The sequence below is a fragment of the Rhinolophus sinicus genome, linkage group LG02 (assembly GCF_036562045.2).
Source record: "Rhinolophus sinicus isolate RSC01 linkage group LG02, ASM3656204v1, whole genome shotgun sequence".
Lineage (NCBI taxonomy): Eukaryota > Metazoa > Chordata > Mammalia > Chiroptera > Rhinolophidae > Rhinolophus > Rhinolophus sinicus.
The window spans coordinates 197,914,236-197,939,894 of record NC_133752.1 but is presented as its reverse complement, the minus strand read 5'-3'; the positions used below and the strand labels follow the sequence as shown (position 1 = coordinate 197,939,894).

At 54.2% G+C, this 25,659-nt stretch overlaps 1 protein-coding gene across 5 annotated transcripts; it reads right to left on the bottom strand.

The window, feature by feature from the left end:
* Positions 1-1,222: 1,222 nt before the first annotated feature.
* On the bottom strand, positions 1,223-21,618 carry TRMU (tRNA mitochondrial 2-thiouridylase). Of its 5 annotated transcripts, XR_012494195.1 has the most exons (12): positions 21,467-21,618; positions 18,055-18,220; positions 13,952-14,058; positions 11,055-11,177; positions 7,958-8,130; positions 6,461-6,514; positions 6,311-6,377; positions 4,864-4,964; positions 3,821-3,948; positions 3,284-3,428; positions 2,803-2,885; positions 1,223-2,372 (listed from the first exon to the last, which is right to left on the bottom strand). XR_012494195.1 is itself a non-coding variant. In XM_074326585.1 (11 exons), exons 1-11 carry the CDS (start codon positions 21,546-21,548, stop codon positions 2,220-2,222), a joined length of 1,254 nt encoding a protein of 417 aa, XP_074182686.1. In that variant the 5' UTR covers positions 21,549-21,618; the 3' UTR covers positions 1,223-2,219. The 5 variants fall into 5 exon arrangements, 4 of the variants coding, with proteins under 4 accessions (XP_074182686.1, XP_074182690.1, XP_074182688.1 ...); XM_074326585.1 differs by lacking the exon at positions 3,821-3,948; XM_074326589.1 differs by lacking the exon at positions 3,821-3,948 and having other exon boundaries at positions 7,958-8,071; positions 21,467-21,573.
* Positions 21,619-25,659: the final 4,041 nt, after the last annotated feature.

The window sequence follows — 25,659 nt, the reverse complement described above, 5'->3', positions numbered from 1 at the left end:
GGCCCTCACTGTAGAGCGGGCACCGCTGAGGTGGGTGGCTTCCGTCCAGCCCCTAGAGGTAGGGGGGGCTGGCACTTAGCTCTCAGCCCCTCAGTGGCTTGGTCTTGAAGTTCCCCCATACCAAGGCCTGTCACCCTGACGCTAAGGGTCACACTAAGCTGGCTGTGGGGTCATGGGGCCATTGCACCTACGCCCTTTGCCCCAGGCTGGAGGGGGCATGGTGCCAGGCTTAAGGCTGGTTTGCCCAGCAGGCTGCAGCCCCCACGCAAGTCCCAAGTGAGGTGTGTGGTCCTCACCGGGTGGCAGGCCTGCTGTGCAGCAGGGCGACCGCTCCACAATGGACAGAACCAACGGCACCTGGAGCCCTGTCTCCGTCGGGGTGAGGCCCGGCTTTGCAGGCCACGCTGCAGAAACGCTGCCAGGCACCGGTGGTCAGGACGGAGGGCCTAGTGGGCCGTTCCTCGCTCTCTGACCCACTATGGCTAACTTCTCAAATCCAACCCTGGTCCCTGCCTGCCACTTCGCCCCACCTTCCACAGCCCACTTGGTCCCTTTATGTCCCCCCCCCCCATCTGTACCTCAGGGGCCAGAGGGATCGTCTGCTCAAAGCCCTCCCCTCCCGTCCAGAAGGAAGCCCACTCCTCACTGGCGCTCTGGGGCCAAGGTGCCTGTCACCCCGTTGGGGCCATCACCTGCCTGGGGGTCACTGCACCCTGACCCACGGCCGGTCCTACGGCCAGCAGCCTGCTCACTCAACACTAGGGGTTCTGAAGCCTGCAGGGCAGGGGCCACAGCACTGAGGACTGTGCTGCCTCTGGTCTGGAACCTTCCATGCATGGAGACAGGGAACCACACTTCTAGTTCCCACAGGAGCCTGCCTTAAAGCATCGAGAAAGTTGTGGGTCTGAGGCCAGTGAGAGGGAGCCCAGGACAGGTAGCTGAGCCCTGGGGACAGAGCACCTGGGGCCCACAGGGCGCTGCCCCTGCCCACCCCCCACCCTGGCACAGGGAAGTTGGAGGCTGTGTGTCCTGCCCGACCCAGCAGACAACCCCTCTCAGCGGCACAGCGGCCACGAGGGAAAGTGGCGGAACCAGATCTGTGCATCTCTAAACTTCCGGCCTCTGAGTCCCAGGCCAGTGCCCAGCCCCTTTCAACAGACAGGAAGGTGACAGTCACACCAGGACTCAGTGGTGACGAAAATGCACGAGGCCAAAGCGTGTCTCCACTCAGCACACCCAGCTCTGAAGTTCTTTATTCTCATCTCCAAGCAGCTCCCAGCCGGGCACACAGCACATGCACGCACACACACGCACTGCTGTGGTCTGCGTGTGTCCCTGAAATTCACAGGTAAAAACCCTAACACCCGATGTGACGGCGCTGGGCCGGGGGCCTTCAGGAGGTGCTTAGGGCAGGAGGGTGGAGCCCCAGGATGGGACCAGGGCCCTTCTCCTGTGTGAGGACAGAGGAGATGGCCCTGGGACCCACCGGGGCCCTCACCCGACCATGCTGACCCGCCTCCAGACCTGTGAGCATCCGCGTCTGCTGCGTACCAGCCAGAGGCCTTCCCTTCTGGTAGCCCGAAGACACGCACACGTGCACCCCAGCCAACTTTCCACCTCACGGGAACCCCTCGCTGGGACGAAGACCCCTGCAGTTTTCAACATGACACACCAGCCAGGGTGCTGGGCACCCTGCAGGGATAGGGTGGCCCCAAGGTCTCATCCTTCCCAGACCCTGAGCTGCTGGGACTCAGCTCAAGGCCCGTCACGTGCCTCAGCCTTAGGTGAGGCCAGGATCACAGGGAGAGGAGGGCGGGGCTTCCATCGCTTCTCTGTGCTGTCCACCTGCCTTCCCACACGCCGGGGGCGTGCTGTGGAGCCCTCCGACAGCCCACCTGGTCCTCCACCCACGGAGGCCACCGTCAGAATCCACGTCCTGGACAGAAGTTTTATTCAACGCTGTCCCTGCAGCCCCTGCACAGGTGCCCTCCGTGTGCTCCTGGTGGAAACCTTCCCTGGGTAGGAAAGGGACTCTGTAACGGGCGCCTGGGACAGAGCCACCAGCAGGCAAGTCCTCCTGGCCAGAGCTCCAACTTGGAGAAGACAGGACGGGCCTTCCTGGGCTCTCCCGGGCCAGGCTCCCCGGTTCAGCGGCATCAACCCGGGTAGACCCTGGCTGGCCACCCTGGGCTCTGCTCCATCACATCTGCTGCCAGCACTTAGAGCGCGGGACCCGAGCCTGGACTGTCGCCGGAGCCGTCGGTGGCCACTGTGGATTTGCTCTTGCCTTTCTGGAGTGTGTAGGCAGACGGCCCCAGACGCAGGATCTTCCCACTGCCCAGGCACTCACCCCCTTTGTAGAACACGGCAAACTGCAGAGGAGAGAGGCCGTGTCAGCCGCAGCGGGACTCGGCACCCTGGGCACCAGGGATGTGTGCACAGCAGCCAGGAGCCGGGCCTGCTGGTCTGGGGCGGGAGGGGGGACAATGCTCTCCGCCTCTTTTATCTGTCCCAGTCCCTGGGGCCCACCCGCCTGGAGGCAGGGCAAGGCCAGCGGCCCCCACGTTCACTGGTCGTGTGACCTGAGCACCCACAGCCCCTCCCTGGGACTCAGGTGCTCTGGTGGGGAGAAGCCTGAAACCCATCGGCCACAAGCCACTCACCAGTGTGGGCCCCGCTGGGGGCCACCAAGCAAGTGCTAAAGCCCATCTCCACTCCAGGGCGGGCCTGCACCACATGTGGCCTTCCTGCCGGGTGTCCCCTCCCCCCTCCGGAGCTCAGCTGGGCTGGGCACCCACTCACCTGTCCCAGGGTGAGGGCCCGCACAGCCTTCACAGCCGTCACCCACACGGTGCCATCTTGGTTGAGGGTCAAGACACAGGGCACTGGGTGAAGAGAGGGGCCCTTGGAGGGACACGGCCTGGCCTGGCCGTATGTGGTCTGCCCCAGGTCTCAGGCCCCGGGAAGGAAGGAGCGCCAGGCGGGCGGAGGCGGGGTCCGGGGTGGGAGGGAGGACCGTGCAGCCCGCCTGGGCCCTCAGGAAGCACACACACTACCAGGACCCTCAGCTCAGCGCTGACCTCCGGGAACCCTCCCCGCATCCCGGACAAAGGAAGCTGAGCTGGGCCCCCGCGCCTCCCAGGCCTGTCCCCCACGTGGGCAGAGGGAAAGGGGCGTTTGAACATGGTATATAATCTTCACAACAGGGGCTCTGCTGCCGGGGGTCTAATGCTAAGGCCAACGTAAATCTGGCCTCTCCCAGCGATCGCAGCCGCTCAGTCACCTAGCGCCATCTGGTGGCGGAACCGGAACTGGCACTCCATCATCTTGTCGCGGACCAGGGCTGCGGGCGGCTCCTCCGCGATCCAGTGCACGCGGTTGGTCCGCAGCAGGTCCCTGTACAAGGCCGGGTGGTCGGTGCGCGGGGCCTGAGGAGCAGGATGCGAAGGTCGTGACGCCCGGGAACCCTTGGCCGCGGGGGCCCCCTGCCCCATGGCCACCTCACTGTCCTTCACTAACAACAATACTGACAGCAAACACGCATGAAAATTGAAGTGTCTGACATGGAAATTCATGATTCTCTCAGGAGCCTTTTGACCCCATTTTGCAGAAGAGGGAACTAAGGCCCAGGATGGAAAGTCACTTGTCATGGTCACACTTGGCAAGCAACAGAGTGCATGCAATCTGACCTCATGACTGTACTCAGCAGTCCTCCTTCAAGTTCAAGTTTCACTCTGCCACCACAACCCGCCTGGGGCCAGCGCCAGGGACACGGGCCAGCCACTGCAGGAATCCCACCAAACCCCAAGTGCTGGCTCACCGGGGCCAGCTGAGGCTGTCTGCTTCTGAGGACCCTGTCCCCGACCCCCAAGCGCTCCTGGCCTTCCAGAGTCTAGCTAGCCTGCCCCTGAGGCAGACCAAAGGTGCTACGTCCTGGGGTTTCGGGCTCTAAGAAGGCGGCAGGGAGACCATACAGAGACAAGTGTCAGTAGATGACGCTTCTGTTTTTTCTGAAAGTAAAAGAGACCACTGCATTTTACACTAAAATCACTTTAATTCACGCTTGGCCGGAATCGCTGTCCAGGCTTTTACACCCACAGCTCTTCTTGAAAGGAGATGCCCCAGAACTGGCAGGCGGTGGCTGCTGGCCTCTCTGCCTGTGTCTAAGAGAATGTCCCCCAGCTTTGTGACCAAGCACAAGATGGCACCCAGCTCGCTCAGAGCAGGGCTTCTCAACCTCAACACCACTGAGGTTTGGGCTGGATCATTGTTACAGGCGAGGGCTCCTTGGCCTCCACCCACTAGACACCAGTGCTGCCTATTCCCGCCACCCTCCCCTGTGTTGTGACAACCCAAAATGTCCCACACATTGCCAAATGTCCCGAGGGGCACAGGGAAGTCAAGCTCGCCCCTCTGGGAAGCCCTGCTCTAGAGCTCAAGGAAGGAATCCAGGGGCACAGTGGCGCAGGGCCCCCCGTGGCAGACAGCCTGGTTTGGTCCTGGCTCTGCCACTGACATCGTTCAACAATCACTTGCTGGAATGTTCTGTGTGCAGACCCAATCCCAGGTCCTGAGCGACCTCCTCTCCACAGGACCTCCTGACCTCTGAGTCTTGCCCTTTGGTAAAACCCTTGGAACAGTATCTACCTCTAGGGACTAATGTGGTGATTCATGGAGTTACCAGCATATAGAAAGGGCCTAATAAGTACGTTACGCGAAATCCTCCTGGCACCTCAGGCCAACCCCCAGAGCCAGAGGCCAGAGGCTCAGCAGCCACTGCTGCTCCGCGGGGCTGCGCCAGCCCTGCCTGGTGGCGCCCACACGGTGGCCCCCGGCACCACCTGAAAGGCCAGCCCGACTCACCACAAACACGTCGCCCTTGATGCTGTCCTTCTCCACCACATACCAAGGCTCGCGTAAGCCGCCGATCTTGGCTCTCTGGCCCAAAGTGTACAGGAACCAACCTATGGGAACAGTTTCTCAGTGAGGTGGCGACGAGCCTCAAACACCACACCCCTTGTGACGGGAGGAGGGCGGGCGGGCAGCAGGCGGGTTCTGTGAGAGGCCGAGGTTCTCCAACCACCAGTGTCAGCCCCGGTGGAGCACCCGAGCTCGTCCCATCTGCATGGCCGCCTGGGTTGGGCTGTCCCTCGCACCCTGCGACCGCCTGACCCACGAGGAGGACCACTCCTTAGAATGTGGGCCGAGTGCTCATTTGAAGGCACGAGCACCCTCTTGCTGAGCCCCTGATGTATCTGTGGGTGTCACAGGTGTGCCCCCACCCAGGCACCAGCTGCTGCCCCGATTTCTGTGCCTGATCCCTCCTGACTACCTCTGTGCACCCCATCCCCACAACAAATATCACAAGGCCAAATGGCCATCCATCCCTGCCCCAGAATGACACACGTGCGGCAGAGACAAATGAGGGAGTCACGGCGCCCAACTTCATGAAAGCCGACAACTGAACCGCAGGCCTCTGGGCCATGAGTCCTCTGAGCCTCCTGCTGGAGACAGGTTGGGAGCACCCTGCAATTGTGTCCCCAGCAGGGCTGTCACCTCCTGCCATCTCAGAAACGCTCAGGAGCCTGTGACATGTAAGCCCCGCTCCCCCTACAGAAGGGGAAGCCATCTGCCCAAAGCGCGGTGGGGGATCTCCAAAGAATGACCCATTTGTGAGCGTGTCCATGTCTGAGCGGCCACCCTCGTCCTTCCCGCAGGTCGCACCCACACCAGGTCAGCACTCATGTGGTCATCAGGCCGCCAAGGGCACAGCCCCCCCACTCACTGACCCAACTTCCGCCCTCCCGCCCTGGGCAGGGACCTCTGCCGGACGTGCTCGTCCCGGTGTGCCCCCCGCCATGCAGTGCAGGCCCACGGTGCCCCGCCCCCCATGCCTGCCCATGAGTGAGCAGCACCCCCACCACATACATGCAGGACACCTTCCGAGGCCATCTCTCCACACTGTCCTAAAGCATGAAGCGCATGCTTTGAAGTCAACCTAACTGCTTTCATCAGGGTGGAATTTTTCTGTAGTCTATTTCCTTTATATAGTGAAAAAGTAATTCTGTAATTCTATTTACAGGGGCTTATTGCATAACTCAGAGAGCAAAGTCTTTGAATCAGATGGCATCCTTTTTTATTAGCTGCCACACTTAGAAGGAGACCACATTGGGAAACACAAACATCCCTGTCAAAACTGCTATGGCGGCCCGTGGCCCACACCTCCTCCCCAGGGCCCACACCTCCTCCCCAGGGCAGGCTCCACAACTCAAGGAGTTCACAATGAAAAGCAGCCAGAGGTGCGGCTCACCTTGATGTGTCCCCAGAACTTTATTGTCTTCTATAGAAATAAATTTACCAGGCCGAGGCTGTAAATACTGGAAAACAAACACTTCATTACTACGAGACCAGGTCTGGGGCAGAAACATGGCTCCATCCTTTCGCATCTAAGAACACTCACCTGAAGGATGAAATTTTCAAAATTTCTTTTACCAACGAAGCAGATGCCCATGCTCTGAAATGAAGGAAGCCGACATGAGATGGGGGCAGGCAGGCGTCTGCCCTCAGACGGGCCTGCATCTCCTCCGCTCAGGCGTCCAGGGGCCGCACCTCCTGCCTGGGGCCTCACCACACTTCCAGGCCCAGGGCTGGCTTTCCTCCTCCAGCACCCAGACACCAGTCACAACCCACAAACAGCTCGGGGGGCTTCCAGAATGCCAGCCTCTCGGGGTTTATTGATGGTCCTGAAGCCTGGCCCTCGCCAGCTCAGTAAGCAAAGCCACACCACTTCCATACCCAGCAGGGTCTGGCCCCGCGTTGCCGACCGTCAGACCAGCTGCCCCAGGAAAGAAAACTAAAGCTGCGTCAGCCCTTCACTGTGCATGAGTCTCAGGGGAGAGAAAGGGACAGCAGCAGGAACAGGAAGTGGAACGGCCAGGCCAGAAGCTGAAGCATCCACAGAGCGTCCCCTTCCTCACGTGGCAGGTCCTAGCGCCAGGAGACTGAGCGGGACACGCTCTCCCTGCCATGATCACCAGATGGCCTTATCACTTATCCTTTGCTTTCTGTCTCTGGACTGTGGGTCCTATGAGGGTGGCTCCCTCGGCTCCTACCAGTCACTTGGAAATGGAACAGGTAGAGAAGAACAGAGTGGATGGGTAGAGGAATCGGGGGGAGACAGTGACTTGCTGACAGAAGGCACCGCCACGCCCATTCCCAGGAAGACAGACAGGAAGTGGCGGCTACAGCTAAAGCTGCCCCACCTGAATGGCCGGAGTGCACCGAGCCGACCAGGGCTCAGCGGAGCTCTCTGGGATCGTCCCATCGCTCCCCACCCTCAAGCACCAGCCCCCAACACACTGGCTTTACCTTCCGCCCGTCACAGTACGAGGCTCTTTTTGGCCTCAGGGCCTTTGCACATGCGCTGCCCACTTCCTGGACTGTTTTTCGCTAACTGTCTACGTGACACTAAATTCTCAGAGGCCTTTCTTGGTGTCTCTATCCCTCCATCTAAATCTGGGCCCACGGTGCTTCCTCTCTCCCAGACCTTTTCTGCGTTTACAGTGGTATGTGCCTGTGTGTCTGCCGCTTTGACCGTCAGCTCCATGAAGGCAGGGATCAATCAATCTGCGTGCTCCCCATGAATCCTCGGAGGCACAAAGAAGGCACTCGACGAGGGTGCTGGATGAGTGATGAAACCGGAGCCACGGTGCCTGGTCCTTCCTGCCCTGCTCTCTCCTGGCGGCTGGGCCAACAGTACCCAAGGAGCTACCAGGGCTGCCAGGAAAGCCGTCCATCCCAGAGGGGCCGGGCAGGGGCAGGAGGGAGCAGTCACTTCCAAGCTGCTTTCTGAATGTCAGCGGAGCCTCCTGCTATGCACATAACCAGCTTCTCCGGGTGTAGCGACCACAGGCCCCTGCTCCCGCCGGACATGCGCACACACCCCCCTCAGTCCTACCTCCTTCTTCTGAAGCACATGATGAAGTCTGTTCTCAGCAGCTATTTTCTTTACAAACTCTTTTGTTAACCCCCCCAGAGGGAAGAGGGTTCTCCTCAGGGCATCCTGGGGAACCTGGCTGAGAAAGAAGGTCTGGTCTTTAAAGCTGTCAGCTGCTTGGAGAAGCTTTACCGCTGCCAAGAGTAAAGAACAAGAGAGGTTGCAGGAACAGAATACCCGTGCTTTCTCTTCATAACATCTTCCTGGTCACCGACCTCAATCACCCTGGTGGGGCAGGAACAAAGCCCTGTACTCAACAGCAGACTGCTGAAAAAAGAACCTCTGTGGTTCATGCCAGAAAAAGTCTCACTCCCAATTCATCTACCATTGAAAACAATACAGGGAAGGTAGACTTTACATGATACGGAAATTTATTCCAGTTCACACTTTAGATGATACTATTTTCAAAGCTGAAACATCCCGCAAAAAAACAACAACAAGTTTCGAATAAATGCAGCCCATGTGGGAAAACTGGACGAGACAACTTGCAGCAGACCCCGCCGACGTGCTGTCGGCTGTGCTCTCCCCTAACAATCAGCGACGTGCTGACGTGGGGCTGTGTTCAAGGCCCCTCGGCTTCCAGGTCCCACTGCTGGGGAAGGACTGTCCGCCTGAGGCAGCTCTCTACTTCTAAGTGCATTTTCTTCGTTGGTAAAAATGCTTTTTGTGTCGAGTCCAAGCTAACATTTGTTAGCTGCCCCTCTGCGATTTCTCTGATCGGCTCTATTTTACTATGAGGAACCGTTTCCAGCTTGAGGGCAGCAGTGCGGAGGAGTGACACGACACTGATTCACAAAGAAGGCCCGGCCCCAGCTCTGGGCCAGGGCAGGCCTGCCTGGTGTGTGAGAGTTTCTGTGATTGTAGCTGCTGAGTTTCCCACTTTGAAGTTTAATAACCAATGGAAACAACTAACTTAGTACCGGTATTATGGATTCTTTCACCATTTTTCGTATCTCTGCTAAGAGAAGCCTCAATAAGCTGCACTCAGAGCGGCTGCACATGTGTAATACGCTTGCTGTGTAGTTAATGTTTCCCACCCGTGACCCCAGATTTGTTCTCACATTTGTTGTGGGAGGTAGAATTACCCCTACTTCACAGACAAGGAAACTGAAGCTCGGGCAATGAGAGTGACGGGCCCAAAATGGTGCCAGCACGAACAGGAGAGCTGCAAGCTGAGCCCAACCACCTGAGTTTCTATTCCATCGCTTTTTATGTGCAAAACAACAAAACCAGTTGAAAAATGAAAAACAGAGTTCACTCGACCAATCATCAGGCAGACTCACTTGCCAAGTGCTGCTTTTTGTTTCAAAAATAAATTCAGTCAAACAGTGTGTGTATCAAAGCCTCAGAATACTGGGAACAATTTGCATTTTCTCGTAGCTCTGAGTTATTTGAAAACAACTCAAAATCTATTATTTTTACAAAGAAAGCTGGCTATCCTAAACCCTAGAAAGGAAGTAACACCTGCTGAGGGCCTGCTGTGCCGGGAGCTTTACTCTCGCACCTTCCCCTTCGCTCCTTCAGGCCCCATGGTCACAGGTCCAGGCCAGTGGTGCCACTCGCCACCTTGTACAGGACAGGAGATCTACCAAGAGCCCCAGCTTCAGGGCCGACTAACCCCGGGACCAGGCTCTCTGCTGTCCCCTGTGCCCGCTCCCCAAGGGCCCAGGCCCAGGCCAGGAGGCCCTGTTCCAGGTCTCCAGGGCAACTGTAATAAACTAAAAAGCTTTAGTGTTCAAAAAAGACACACTGCAAATAGACACGGTGGTATTATTAAAGTAACCACGTCAAACCTCCTCAACAGAAAGTGTGCCACCGAGGGCAGAGAAGTCTCAGAGTGCCCGTGGCCCATCAGAGAGTCCGGGCAGCTCTGTGAGTGAGGCAGAACATTATTTAGGAGGTGAGCAGGCACGTCTACTCAAGGTCCCTTCGTCTACTCAGGTCCCTGAAATCCATGTTTATTGGGTGAGTTCAAAGCCGTGTCTTCCTGATATGGAGGGAAGGAAAACAGGGGCAGCCAAGCAACTGCCACCACACTCAGGACTCCCGTGACAAAGTGCACTACTGCATAAGGGCTGCAGCCTTCCGAGTGGGCTCGGTGACAGAGGTCAGAACTCAGGTGGGGCCTGGGACAGCAGAAAGGACATGCGTTATGGAGCTGGGCAGAACTGGGCTGAGATCCAGCTCTCCCACCGAAGGTACCCAAGTAAAACGACTTCTCCAAGCATCAGTTTCCTCACCTGTGAAATGGGATGGGTGTATACACCTCCTGACCCTGCTAAGAGGAGGGAAATGATACAAGTGCACAGAAAGCCCTGGGCTGGGGGGAGCGGCAGGGGGCCGAGAGGCGGGCTGGCCACAAGGAGAAACGCTCATCTTTCCAGGTTCCTACAATACAGAGATTCCTTGCAGAAACGTGGCTCTGAGCCCATGTTTCTTTCACTTCACAGCGAGGTGATTCCTCTTTTCTACACACAGATGTGCATCAGGACGAGCCAGCAGCTTCCTAGTGGCTGTTTGGCATGTATGTTTTTCTAGGAAAGCAACACTTTGCTGCCTTTGACACTGATACACTAATTTGTAAACATAATCTTTGTAAACATAGCTCTAAGCCTGGCCACTGGGCCTGGGCTGTGAACACCAGATCCCAGTACTCGTGTCACACTAAGTATACCTTCATCTCAAGCCCTCGGAAACGGACTGCTAAGTAACAGGGCCTACAGCACTGCAACGACTGTCAAGTAGTTCCTCAAGCATTGTGGGAACCAGCAAGCCACCAACACGCAGTGTCTACAACTGGGCCATACATTTTGGATTCAATTTCCCACCAGCCTTTGCCTGGCCCCCGAGTGGGACTTCTCCTTTGGCCCAATCACAGGCCTTGGGGGAAAGGACCCTCCGGTGACTGTGCCTTTTCAAAGAGGAAACCAAAGGAAACAAGCTGGCTTGGAACACACGGAGGTCTGGCAGCTACGCTCAAACACTGACCCACCGTCATTCTTCAAAATACTTCACTTTGTTCAGAATCATAAGCTCTGACCTGGGCACGTCGACTTACCATTTCTAACTTCAAATCGGTTTCTGAAAAGCCCTTCTGGCCTCTTGATGTGCTTCTGCTGAAAGACTTCTTCGTCTTCCAGCGAAGTTCTTGCATAGTGACCGGTGGCAACTGCATCGGCTCCTGTGAGGTTTGTAAAAACACAGGGGGAGCAGACTTCAGGCTTGTGTTGGATGGTCTTGGCCGGCGCCAGCTCAGGTGCTTAAAGAAGCACACACCCGAGTCTCACCCTGAGGGACCCGCCCACTCGCAAGGGGCACACCTCAAGCTCTGGTACCTAAGTGGCCCTTACTCCTCATTTAAAATGAGAGAAACTTGCTACAAGGTTTTACTGAATCTTTACATGCCTTTCAAAAGTGACTATCCATTCATCCCTTCTAGCTTAAGGAAAGAGTCAGATATGCACACAGAGATTTAAGTACCAAAAGCTCATTTCAGTGTTTCTTATGCTAAGGGAAAACTAAAACCAACCAAAATGTTTAACGTTAGAATATGAAGTAAATGAAAATGCCATCATGATAATAACAGTGCCACTTACAAAGAAATTTTAATGACATGGGAAAATGCTTATGACTTAGGCGGGAAAAAAAAATAAAATAAAAAAAAATATATATATATATAATCCAAAAGTCTATTCGTTTGATTCTGGGAAGTGAAACTACAGATGACATTTTTCTCTCCTGGTTTTACTGTTCTGTACTTTTAAACTTTCTTTCATAAATACGTATTAGTTTTATCACAGTGAAGGACCATCCAGCATATTCAATTTTTTCTTTGCACATAATGAAAAAAGTGAAAGAACCTCCCAAGGCACATATTAGTCCATAACCTCTCCCTGTGTGCAAATGTCAGATACTCAGTATTGCAAGATTTTTCTGGAAGGTGCAGCAAAACCGACTCAGTACTTAACCAACTGAACTAGCTCAGCATAAAACGGAAGACACAGCAAGAACAACCTGCTGCATGTGACCCCCTGAAGAAGGACGCTGAGGAACATGAGCTCATCCTGGGTGATTTCCTAATAGAGACAAAAAAGCCGCTTAAGTCTATGTCCTTGTAGAACCACCACGGGTGTGCAGGTGGCACCCGATTCCTCTGGGAGGAATGCCGAGATCGCAGAAGTTCAGGTTCCGTGAGTTTTAGTCTGTGCTGCGTGGTTCACGCAGTAAGCTCGGACTTGGAAACATTCAGCACAAAAATTCCTTCCAAAGCTGCCCTATAGATGGCCCCCTCGGGGCTCCCTGAAAAGCCAAGGATACAGGGAGCTCCGCACTCTCCCAGGAACGCATTCCCCTCCGAAGAGCCCTCTGTGCCCTGCAGGGAACCCTGCACACTGCACATCTGCCCTCTCGTGTCACATGCTGGAACACTCCAACACTGTAATCCTAACTCAGATGCTTGAGTGCTGCTGTGATGGCCCTGAAGGAATCACACAGGTCATCATGTGGCATATTTCCAGACACACCCACAATCAAACTCAATTCACACTCCATGTGACTGTCACTCTTTTTCCTGAGAAACTGAACTCAATGTAGCCCCACAGAGGTGGCCTCCCTAGGGCAGGCCAGAGCAGAGCCCTCTCCCTTCCACAGACACTCTCTGACTGCAGGGCAAGCTCCGGGGCACTGGGTTTGACGCCAGACACCAGACTGCAGGCTCACAGGCAGCTCGGGGCAGCTAGTGGCACCAGATCTTTCCCATCTTGTACTGGGAGAATTAATTACTGAGCATAGGTAGCAAACTTGGCATTTATCTGCATTCAATTTCACATTTTCGGTGTTAGTCCAGGGCTCAAATTTGTTAAGACTTTTTTGTTTTTGTAGGCATTTTTTCACTACCTCACTCCATGAACCAACTTTTCGTCTTTGTCATCTCAGCTGCCGGTCACTTGTACATCAGATCTGCATGCCTACTTTGTCCCCCTCTCAGTCATAATGGAAGTGCTGGCAGGACAGAGCTGCCAACAGACCTGTGACACCACTGGGTCCCTGACACACAAGTATGTGCCTGGGCACATGGCCAGACACAGCAGGGTGAGCTGAGATGGGACAGAACGAACTGAAAGGCCAGTACCGGAACTTCAGAAGCTCTTATAGTGACCCCAAAAGCAAGGGATGGAAAAAGAACCCAGCACACACACAGCACAGCAGCAGGTGATAAGGGACAGTCTGAACAAGCACGGCAGAGGCGGGAAGGTTCCATGCAGGAATGGGGAGGTGCCGGTGGGCAGACGGGAATGAGAAAGCAGAAATTTAGGGACCGACAAAATCTGGGGGCGGCTGCCGGGGGCAGCGGGGCCTTGGCCACAGGATGGGCTTTCAGAACGGGCCACTAAGACACAGATTCGAATCAGAGCAACAGAATAGAGACCCAGGATGCAGAATCAGGCATGGACACAGGCTGCTCTCGGTTAGAGCGGAAACCCGCTTCTGCAAGCAGAAGTCGGAGTAGGACTAGTGAAAAGGATTAAGTAACAATGAACTCAACACCAAGTTTCCTGAGCCCTGAGTCAGGGCTCCTGAATCTCAGCATGTCTGGGACTGAGCGGCTCCCGCAAGGCTGAACCGGCAGGCAGGGCCCAGGGGCCCCAGCTCTCAACTCTCTGGCCCGTGATCCAGCACTTCTCTCCTCAGGGCTCTGTGAAATCCGGAAGCGGGCGCTCCCGAAATCCACTGGGCCTGTCCTTGTACTTGAGCGGTTCATGATGAAGAGGCATCTCTCCTCCCAGTGAGCCTACCAGAAAGTTCTTCTTACTCAGTAAAAAACAAAACACTATCATTTCATTGCTTCCTTTCTTTCTGAAAGATGACATTGTTTACAAGGTTTTGGCTTCTGGCTATCTCTGAAAATCTTGTGAACTTTTTAAAAAACAAATGAAAACAATGCAAATTACTTACCAAGATTATCCACAGCATAATGAAAAAAACAATTGAATTTGATATGCTTGTTGCAGACGATGTCAGGGTTGGGAGTCCTTCCTTTTTCATATTCATTTAAAAAATCACTGGAATAAAAGGAAAAAGAACGTTTTCATTTCTAAGTGTGAAATATTCTTCAAAAAATAAATCAGATACATCACTTGTTTAGAGTTTCTCCTTGTCTTACCTAAACTACAGTTTTCTGCAAAGCACGAGCACTTTGGCTCACAGCTGTTTTCAGTTTTTTCATCAAACATTTGTTTAAACCCAGCTGCACTCTCCACCTGCATCTATGATAACTACCATGTTTCCCCGAAAATAAGACCTAGCCGGACCATCAGCTCTAATGCATCTTTTGGAGCAAAAATTAATATAAGATCCAGTATTATATTATATATTATATTATATATTATATTATTTTATTTTATTATATTACACTTGATCTTATATGTTATGTTATATTACTATTACATTATATATTACATAAGACCTGGCCTTATATCAACACCAGATCTTATATTAATTTTTGCTCCAAAAGACATATCAGAGCTGATGGTCCAGCTAGGTTTTATTTTCGGGGAAACACAGTTAATAAGCCTGGATAAAAAAATAAAGGATTATCTAGTAGGTTGGTGCAAAAGTAATTGCGGTTTTTGCAATTGTTTTTAACTTTTTATTTTTTTTTGTATTTTTATTTTTTTAAGATTTTATTGGGGAAGGGAAACAGGAATTTATTGGGGAACAGTGTGTACTTCCAGGCCTTTTTTCCAAGTCAAGTTGTTGTCCTTTCAATCTTAGTTGTGGAGGGCGCAGCTCAGCTCCAGGCCCAGTTGCCGTTTCTAGTTGCAGGGGGCGCAGCCCACCATCCCTTGCAGGATTCAAACCGGCAACCTTGTGGTTGAGAGGACGCACTCTAACCAACTGAGCCATCCAGGAGCTCAGCGGCAGCTCAGCTCAAGCTGCCGTGTTCAATCTTAGTTGCATGGGGCAGAGCCCACCATCCCTTGCGGGACTCAAAGAGTTGAACTGGCAACCATGTGGTTGAGAGCCCACTGGCCCACGTGGGAAACGAACCAGCAGCCTTCGGAGTTAGGAGCATGGAGCTCCAACCGCCTGAGCCACCGGGCCGGACCCAATTGTTTTTAACTTTTAAATCGCAATTACTTTTACCCCAACCTAATATCACCTGTTGCTATGGCTCAGTGGCCACTCTGCCTCCCAAAGGCCCACAGGGCGTGTGTGTGTGTGTGTGTGTGTGTGTGCACACTCACGAAAGCCTGCTTCCTCTGATGCCTCCCACCAAGTGGGAACAAAGTAACCCGGAGTTACAATTCGAGGCTCCAGCAACCAGCCCACAATCTCAGCCTGGGAACCCAGGTCACTGGGCAGATGTGCCATAAAACACTTTTCTCATGTGACCACACGCACCCCTGAGGACTCGCAACGGCCTGCTGCTTACAGAGGACCAGGCGCCCTACCTGAGCGCCTTCTGCTCTACTGGACTGGCTGGACATGGGAGAAAGGTCACTGAGCAAGAATCTCATGGTCTCGGAGTACTCACAGCAAGAGGGGATCGACGCCCATTTCAGGAGTTTAAAAGTGGGTGTATTTCTGGTATACGTGATCATTTTCTCATTTACCCTAAAGCTCTCCATTGATTAATAAGGGTTAAAAAAAAATGCTGCTCAAGAGGGTCGCATTGAGGAGACACACGAAGACTGCAGAGGGTCACAGGTCACGAGCACCTTGGGCTTTAGCAGGCAGTGACACTGGTCCCTATCGCTGTTCATGCCTCCCAGGAGTGCATAAAACTCGTGCTGCTCCATATTTTCAACACTGGAGATTATTATACTATTTTCTTTTTTTTTTAATGTTAGAAAGTTGTCAAGAGGTCCATTAAACTGTGAACGACTTAAGGATGAATCCATGTTTGACTCTCTGAATGCCCACAGCTCCCCAGACTTTTTCTATATAACAAGTACTAAATGAAAAGGTTGCCCATTCAAAGCCGTGTATGAAAAGCGTATGCTGTGAATGATTTCCTCAAGAGCATAACGGAACACGCGTCAGCTGCCATTAGCAAAAACAATGGGGCACAGCCTGTTTGGTGGAGCAGGAGCGGCGCTGCACTTTGTGCGGGAGATGGAAAGACCACGTGGACTCTGACCTTAGACGGCCAAGTGGTCTGGAACGAAAGGGTTCCAAGCTGCCGAGCTAGAGGGCACTATGAGCAGTGGACGTTCAGAGCAGACGCCAGTGAGCACAATTGTAACTGCGCCCCCAGGCTGCGGGATGGGGCAGGTCAGAGGGCAGACTGCTCAGAGCCCGGTGACGGCGGGCAGAGGTGACGTAATACTCTAATGGGCTCTCCCTTCACCCTGAGGCTCGGTGCAGGGACAGTAAGAGGAAAGCACTGGGAATACTGGCTGGGAACCTGGGCTCTAAGCCAACGTCTGCCTCCCACCTCCCGCAGAACTTGGGACGAGTCATTCTACCTGCCTGGTAGAATGTGACCAAAAAATCACATTCACTCACACACTTTCAAAACTTAGCAACGAACGGTGAAGTTTACACTTACCTGGATTTCTTGCTATCACCTCAAACCCTGCAGTGCTCAGAGGAATCCCTCAAACCAGCTCTCCCCACCGCTCCAAACTTGACCTTGGCGCCACCACTGGCTCCTCCCCTCTTTCTCTTGCCCTCCACTCAGGCTCCAAGGCCCATCACATTGTCCCCCAAAGTGAGACCCAAAGGACCCCGCCATCAGCATCACCTGAAGTGCCTGTGACAGTGCGGGTTCCGGGGCGAGCCCAGACCTGGCCCAGGTGATTCTTTAGCCTCACATCGACTGCCCAGGGCATGTGTCCCCTGGGGACCTGTCACAGGCCGCCTTCACCTCCCATCCACACTCCCACGTTATCCAAATCTCCAGCAGCAGCATTTCCTTAGACTCTCTGCCTTCAGTCGTCTCCATAACTCACCCTACACTTGGCTGCCAGATTTGTCTTTTTAACAATGAAAACAACAAAAGCTACATTTATTGCCTACTGAGGATTAGAAAACGAGGCTTAGGAAAGTCACGTAAATTGCCCAGGGTCACGCAGTAAGTGGCAGAACCAGGACCGAACCCATGGATTTTCTGTCCCTAACCCTAAGCCACCCCTGGGCATACCCCTGCCACCTCGGACCCTTCACCGGCCACCCAAGACACGCAGCCTCGTCAGGGCTCAGCTCTGCAGCCCTCAGCATCCTTCCTCTGCAGCAACAAGGGTCCAGCCAAATTTTTCGATAGTCACAAAAGAAATGACGGGCACCTCTCCTCCTCGTCACCACTGCTCTTGCTACCCATTTGGAGTGTCTTCCCTACTCCTCTGTGATTTTCAAGGGCAGGTCCAACCTCCCCTCTTTCGTGAAGCCTTCCCGCCCACTCCACACGACACAGTTCTCCGTCCTCTGAGCCTGCAGTCTTCATAGACTCTGGTACCTCCTACATGCCACTCACCACCATTACCTCTCTTGAAAATAATGCCCTTCCCCCAACTAGCCTGCAAATTCCTACAGAACGGAACCATGGTTTATATCTTTTTGTTCCCAAATGTAGCACAGTGCCCAGTACAGAGTAAGCACTTCATAACTGTTAGGATTATATTTGATTTTTAAAGTTTTTGTGTTTGTTTTTTGTTGTTTTCAAAAGGCACCGAGGAGTGGCTCACCTAAGTCTTTCCTCAGAACCCCTCAATCACTGGCCAGCATGGCATGGGCACTCACCTCGTGACACCTTCCCGGGGGGCCTCTGCCTTAGCTCCCCTACACTAAGCAGCAGAAACATCTCAAGGTTCAAGAGGCAGCAAAGAGACTTCTGGAAGGTGGCAAAATAACAGAAGAGCCAGGGGTCTTTGGAATCCAGGCCTGGCCTCTAACACAGGGCTCCTGAGGGCGGCTAAGGCCTCCCGCCCCCGGTCTTTGGCAGTGGTGCTAACGAGCGGTGGGCCATGACGCAGTCTGGCTGACTCCGGCGCCCCTTCCCTGGGCCAGGGCCACAGCACATCAGGACGCTTTCTGCATCTGTGAACTGCACGCACCTGAACACATCGTTCCAATACTCCTTCACGTAGGACACCTGGCGGAAAGGGATGTCCAAGACTTGGCAAACTCGGTAGGCGTCCTCACAGTCTCTGTCGGCAGCGCAGACGCCATGTTCGTCCAGGGAGTCCCAGTTCTTCATAAACACCCCCGTCACCTGGTAACCTGTGACAAAGGCAGGCACATGAAGTCAACCTTGGGCGAAAAGGGCAGCGGTTGCTGAGATCCTAGCAGTGCCCTGGCATGCCATGCTCCCGCGCCTGTGCGCTGCTGTCCCTGGCAGTCCCTCCTCTGCCACACGGCCTCCAGGGCTCTGAGTCACACCTTAGAGCGCGCCGGCTGACTGTCCCCGGCCGACTTGGCGGCACTCCGGCAGCACTCTGCAAAGGCTCCCATCATCACAACACATCGTTGGACTGAAAGTGTTCGCAGGACTCCAGGACATGGGCAAGGTGGTATTTTTTTCATCTTCATGACCCCACCCCCCGTGTCAGCACAATGCCTAACACATACAGAGGCTTACTTAGTAAATGTGCAAATAAGGAGCAGAAATTCAACAAGATTTTTCAAAACAAATAAAAAGCACCAGTTATCAGACACGTGAACTCATTTCAAGTTATTTCCAATTATCACCTAAGGCTGAGAGTCTAAGTCCTCAGACAAAAACGACAACTAAACTTTGGCTATTTTGTTCTAAGGGCTGTAATACCTATACGTTTTATGATCTAGTTTTTCCCTTTTCTGGTGCGACAACTACCCAACCAAACATTGGAGAGCAGCTGTAGCCTAAGATGGAGTGTCTTAGTGAACACGCAGGCAGGCGCCTGCCCGTGTAAGAAACCGGGTTATTTTGGGCAGCCTCAGGGTAATGACAAAACTAAAAGGCCACACTGGCAAGACCACTCCCACCCCAGCAGGTCATCAGGCCCTCCCTGCTCTGCTCCCCAAAGCCCGCTTCTGCTTCTCTTACAGCGCATGCCACGTGGGGCTCCGGTTGTTCTAGGCCTGGCTCCCCACAACCCACTGAAGCATAGAGCGCCTCAAAGGGCAGGAGCTGTGTCTCATACAACCCCGCGTCCCCAGCACCTAGCAATGCCCGGCACAGCACAGGGACTTCAATAGTGCTTGTCGAATGAATAGACAGCCACACAGAGCTTTAAGCATCTTCTATAGCCTCATCTGCCTGACCATTTTCATGGAGATATGACCCACTTACACGGGCACAGGCTCAGGCACTCGAAGATGGGACCTCAGTGCCTAGTCTACCCTTCACTTTCCAGGGGCACGTGACAGGATGTGTACCTCCTAAGACTGGGAAAGCCCTCCAGGCCAAGAGGAGAGGACCATGCTTTTTCTTGGCTACATCCATCAGCTTCCCCCCAGGAAGGCTGGAGTATGAAGTTGTGCAGCCTGGATGCTGGGGAGGAAGGAGAGCTTATCTTCCTGAAGAGTAAATGATATACCTGGTCTCCCCATGGCCAGTCTTCCACATCTCCCGAAACGTGTCACACGCCTTGTCAGGAACTTTCAAGGGCTCTGCATTGTCTACCCAACATAACCTATCACATTTTGCCATGTATAATGCGCACTTTTTTGCCCAATTTGTGAGGGAAAAATAAGGATGCGTATTATACATGGGTAGTACTTAATTCGTATCTATATAAACATTTTTAATTCTTTAATTTATGCTTATGAGTTAAAAGTGTAATTCTAGAAATCAATAACAATATCCGTCTGGAAAATAATACCCTTGAATACGATAATCGGTTGTTGAACTTACAACGAACTTGCAACGAGGAAGAGTTCTTGGCCTTGTATGGTGCGTAAATATCGTAAATTAGTTACCGGTACCTCTAGAATATCTTGTACCTTGTATCTGTTCTTGTTTTATAATTATTTATTACATAAAATTTCTTGTACCATGTTAAAAAATAAATGCTAAAATTCCTTTGTAATGTAAAAAACAAGTACCTAACTGTAAACAAAAATTTTAATTAAAAAATTAAAATGAAACATTTTCTTCCCTGAAAGTTTGGGCCAAACACATGGGTGAACATTATACACGGGCGCGCATTATACACGGCAAAATACATAAAACTGCTAATAGAACACCTTCCACAATCAGGGTTCAACGTCCTCCTCTCCACCTCCTCCTCCTCCTCCCTCCTGGCCAGACCCGGCCAGCACTGTCCTGCCTCCGAGCTTCGAGCTCTGGCCAGCACTGCTCCGCACTGTTGCCGGAAGGCCCTTCTTCCCACCTCATCTGTCCCATTCTTTGCTTAGTGAAATCCTGCTGTTCCTGGAATCTCAGCTCAGATACCACCACCTCTGACGCTTTGATTCCCCCTTTCTCACAACTGTAAATTCTATTTAGCATTTTTTATTCTCTCTCTCATAATGGCTACTTATTAATACTGTTTCCCCGAAAATAAGACCTAGTTGGACCATCAGTTCTAATGCTTCTTTTGGAGCAAAAATTAACATAAGGCCCAGTCTTATTTTAATATAAGACTGGGTCTTATATAATACCCGGTACAACACAATATAATATACCACGTCTTATATTAATTTTTGCTCCAAAAGACGCATTAGAGCTGATGGTCCGGCTGGGTCTTATTTTCGGGAAACACGCTATGTACTAATAACCACTAACGTTTTCTGAGCGCCTAGTCTGTGCTGGACACGGGTAAACCCTTTGTGCGCACTGTCACTGAATCCTTCCAGTCCCCCCGGGAGGCAGGTGTCGCCCCATTTCACACGGGGGGAGCTTAACTCACCGGCCCAAGGCCCGGGGCCTCCCTCTGCACTCCGCGTGCCCGGCGCCGAGGGCGGCCCACAGCGGGGCCCACGCGTCCCTGCGAGCACGAGGCCGCACAGGAGAGGGCCACACGGACGGGCACTCAGATGGGCAGTAACCTCGGCCCCTGGTCCCGGGCGCCCGTCGCTACCCGGCGGACATGCTGGCGCTCGCGGACAGTGTCACCGACCGAAGGGAGCACAGACGGTTCACCGCGCCGCCGCCCCGGGGATCTGGCCGCACACGCCGCCTGACGGCTGTCGCGGGACTCGCAAGGACGAGGACCTGTACGGAGCGGGCTGTGCCCACAGAAGCCAAGTGCCCTCCCGAGCGCGTCGCCTCCCAAGGTTAAGTGAGGACGTCGGGCCGGGGAGCCAAGGAAAGCCGGAGTCGCGATCCACGGCGTGGTAACCGGGTGGCGGGGCCTTACTGCTCCCACGCAGCGTGGACTGCGGCCGCGCACACTCCCACCCTCAGGCAGGAGGTGAACAGCGCGGCGCCACGCGAGAAGACACCGTCCCACCGCGCCCGCGCGACAGCTGACGCCCGGAGAGGGGGCGACGCTCAAGGCCACGCAGGGCAGGGGCGGGACTCTCGAGACGGGGCCGCCTCACCTCTCCGCCTCAGCAGCAGCGCGGCCACGGCGCTGTCCACGCCGCCGGACAGGGCGCACACGACGTGCCGCGCCGCCAGCATCCGCACGCCACCGACTTCTCTAACTGCCGTGGCCACTTCCGTGCCGCGCCGGAAGTCCCGCCCCCGCCGCGACGCCCCGCGGACGTGGCCCGGCTGGAAGCGTGTGCCCGGCGCGCAGCGTTCCGCCGGGCCAGCCCCGCCCGGAGCTTCCACGTTCGCCCGAGGCCATGCCCGCTGTCCTCCTTCCCGGACGCGCAGCGCTGCCTGACTCAGTGCTGACTTTTATAGTGTGTGTGTGAGCTGTACGCGGACGGGCGTGTGCCGTTCCCAGCACTCACAGGAGTGTGCGGCTCAGGCGGGCTCTTTACAAAAAGCCGAGTGATACCGAGCTGGGTTCTGCTGCGAGAGGCCGCGGGCCTGGGCCGTGGGTTGGGGGGTTGGGGCCGCACGGGGCTGGGGCAACGGGAAGCGCTGGAAGTTTCAAGCCGGGGAGCGAAATGGCCACCTTTACATTTTAAGAAAGCTTTTCGTGCCCTGTGGGGAGGGAGCCGGGAGCCTGGTTAGGAGGCTGCGACAGGGCCGACTACTGGCAGAGGTGGTGGCACCAGAAAGAGACGGGTTTGGAGGTGAAACCTAGAGCCCCTGCTGGTGGAACGAACAGATGTGGGGCTGAGAAGGGCGGAGGACTTGGTGATTCTGTCTCGTGGGCTCCTCTCGGCAGGAAGCGGCCTGCCAGGGTAGGTGCAGTGTTTGCGGGGCCTCGGGGCCATCGCACTGGAGATGGGGCTGAGTGCGCGTGGGGGCCTGGCCGGTCACAGGTGCGCGTGGGGCGCCTGGCCGGTCACAGGTGCACGCGTGGGGGGCCTGGCCGGTCACAGGTGCGCGTGGGGGGCCTGGCCGGTCACAGGTGCGCGTGGGGGGCCTGGCCGGTCACAGGTGCGCGTGGGGCGCCTGGCCGGTCACAGGTGCGCGTGGGGGGCCTGGCCGGTCACAGGTGCGCGTGGGGGGCCTGGCCGGTCACAGGTGCGCGTGGGGGGCCTGGCCGGTCACAGGTGCGCGTGGGGGGCCTGGCCGGTCACAGGTGCGCGTGGGGCGCCTGGCCGGTCACAGGTGGGAGTCGGATGATAGAAACCGCACAGCCTGCATACACTTGCTGGGCCTAAAAGAGTGTGAGAAGCAGGAGGGCCAGTGAAAGCAAAGGAAAAGGCCTGATAGGAGACCTGGGCAGAGCAGAGTGGGCTGGAGGCCGAGTGACAGACGCTGGGACAGCGAGGAGTGGGCAGTGGCGGTCAGCGTGGGCCAGGGCGGGCGCGACACAGCGCAGACCAGGAACACCGCCGGCTCAGCACCGTGAGCTCTGGGTTGACACCAGAAGCTACAGCCTTCGTGTGCAAAACACAGGCATTCTTTAAGTCAGAGACTTTTTTTTTTTTTTGACTTCAACCCACAGTGTCACCTTCTACAGGGCGGCTCAGCGCACACCTACCTACACACAGAAATATAAAAAAAGAACACATCTGAAAGCTCTTATTCTTGCAATGTGCCATATAATCTTATTTTTCGTTTTGTTCTTTTTCATTTTTAAAAACTGCTGGCGCAGTCCACTAACTTGATTTCAGGTAGGATTTGAATCACGGTTTGAAAAATGCAGGGAGGAAATGCCACCCCAAAAGCAGATGGTTTTGAAATCAGGCCCACACCAAAGTTTGGCATTAAAATCATGTTAATTCCTTACCAGTCTAAAAGGTCACCAGCGAACGTAAGAGTCTTAACGTGGATGATGACTAAGACGAGCCGTTTTCTTGAGAATATGGATAGTTTTAAGGGTCTAGAGTGAAATGAGGAATGCCCCAAATCCCCATTTCTAAAAAGAGAGGCAGGAGCTGCCAACTGGAGAGTCATGGCCACGGTGCCAAGAGCAGGCACAGAGGGAGCTCCCCGGTAGGAGGGCAGGGGGCAGGGCCCCTGTGGGGAACAAAAGAATGACCACTTTTTCTGAGTAAGATATCAGGGAAAGATCCAACAAGGGGAACAATTTCATCTTGCATTTCCCAGGAGAAGTGAGTAAACCCAGTATCTGGACACCTGGCCTTCAGCAGATTGAGGAGTGAACCATCAGTCGAGTCTGCTGTGGTCATGCTGGCGTCACTGGATTGTTTGGGCCCAGTCTAGAGGCTGTGGACGAAAAAAGGGGTTCCAGGAAAAGTGACCTCACACGGTGATCTGATCATAGTTCCTAACTGGGCAGGTCATGGCTGGTCGTCTCGCCTCACGCGTCTAAATTCTTTAGTAAAAGGCTTGTGTTTGCCTTACGCAAGCCCCGTCCATTGTGTCTGTGCATCGAGGCTAAAGCCCCTTCCCAATGCCTCCTTCAGAGCCTTCCTTCTAAAGGGTGACCACCCTCAAGAAAGCACAGAGTCGCCTTCACCTCCTGTAAGCCGAGCCCCGCCCTGCGTTCTCTGCTGTGCTCTTCCTTAGCTCCCTCCCGAATTCCAAGTGCGTGACAGAAGCTGCAAACTGCTGTTGTTGGAAGCAGTTTTGTCTGTCTGTTGAGATCTTAACTTCCAGGTGTGTCCTGTTTGACTCAAACTCATAAAAATTCTCCACAGGTTGGGACGTTTCATAGCCTTCCTAGTATGGCAGTTAGATACAAGATTAGGGCAGATGTCCGGTTTAGGGCAGACCTCCGGTTTTCCTGCCCAAGCAAAGGGTTTTGGGTTTAGGTGTGCGTCAAGCCAAAGGCAAAGCGGGGAAACATACATTGGCCACATATTTTCTGCTACTTTTCAGTTAAATAGGTGGAACTTTAGTAACTTTGTTGCTCCAAGTCTTTACCTTGTATAAGGGGGAGGGTGGGCGTCGCTAAATGGACCAGTCCTGGCAAAAACAGTGACTTCCCAGTGCCACCTGCCAACAGCGATGTAAGGTATATGGATTTCAGAGATGAAACCCTGAAGACATTGTGCCAGGAAATTAATGAACTATGGTAAAAATCACGTGATGTTGGTGAAGTCCAGGAGGTGGCCCTCTAGTGGCAGCTAAGGGAACTCACACTGTTGTACAGAGAAGGTGGCCGCCCCCGGGAGCTCCAGAAGCCTGTATCCAGTGGCTGTGTGATTTCTCACCCTGACTGGTGGGCTAGAGCCCGGGAGCCGGAAGAGGAAAGGAGCAAAGCCAGAAGGAGAGACCGGATCCGGAGGAGCGGGGATGCCGCACCTGAGGTGGGAGGTGCTGCTTTATGTAACATGCTCTTGCGGGCGTTCTCCCATGTTTGGGGAGAATTAAAATCCGGTTCCTTCCATCCTGCCTGTGGACACTTGCCAGTTGGACAGTGCACCTGGGCCCCAAGAAGATGCTGGCTGCTCCCAAGGCCGCCTGAGGGCAGGCATCAGAGAAGAGCCGGAGAGCAGCAGGCCCAAGGCCAGGCCCCACCCACTCCCACGGTGTGGGCACAGCGGCCACAGCCCCAGATGCTCCCTCTTCCACCAAACATTAAGCCCCCAAAGGCAGGGGTGCATGAGCTTTGCACCCCACTGTATCCCCGGCAGAAATTCAGCCTGTCCGTAATAGTCTCCATAAATATTTGTTGAACAAATTAATTCGGTTCCAGATTTTGTTTTTTTTCCCATGAAATGAGAAGCCAGACCAGATACCTGATGACGTGTGTGGTACTAATACTGGATTCTAGAATTCTCTACTGCCCACGGGAATAGAGGAAGCAGGGAAGAGGGGCAGACTGCTGTGGTTCTGGCAGCCTCTCTGCTCCCGGGGGCCTGGCGTGCCTTGTTTGACGTCTGCTGGCTTATTCAGGACAACTCCGGTTAAGAACTCATACTTACGAGCGTCCCTCCTTAAATTGGAAGCTTTCTCTCCAGGCCTAGCAATGGCATCCACGATACTCGCTTCATTTTCCTGTTCCTGGTAGCACGGGAGTCACCATTCCCAGTGGTGATTTACTCACATAAGCCACATCAAGTCCAAAGCTTGGGCCACCCAGCCTCTTCTCTCAGCCATTGGGGACCCAGGCTCCCTGGTCTCCTGCAGGGAACACTGATGGCAGCCCAGAGTCCAATTAGCTGCTCTTCTCCTGTCTGCTGTGAGGCCACTGAGCTAAAACTGAGAAATTTCCTCATAAAACAAGGAGAGATCTGTAGATTCGTGGCTTTCAGGC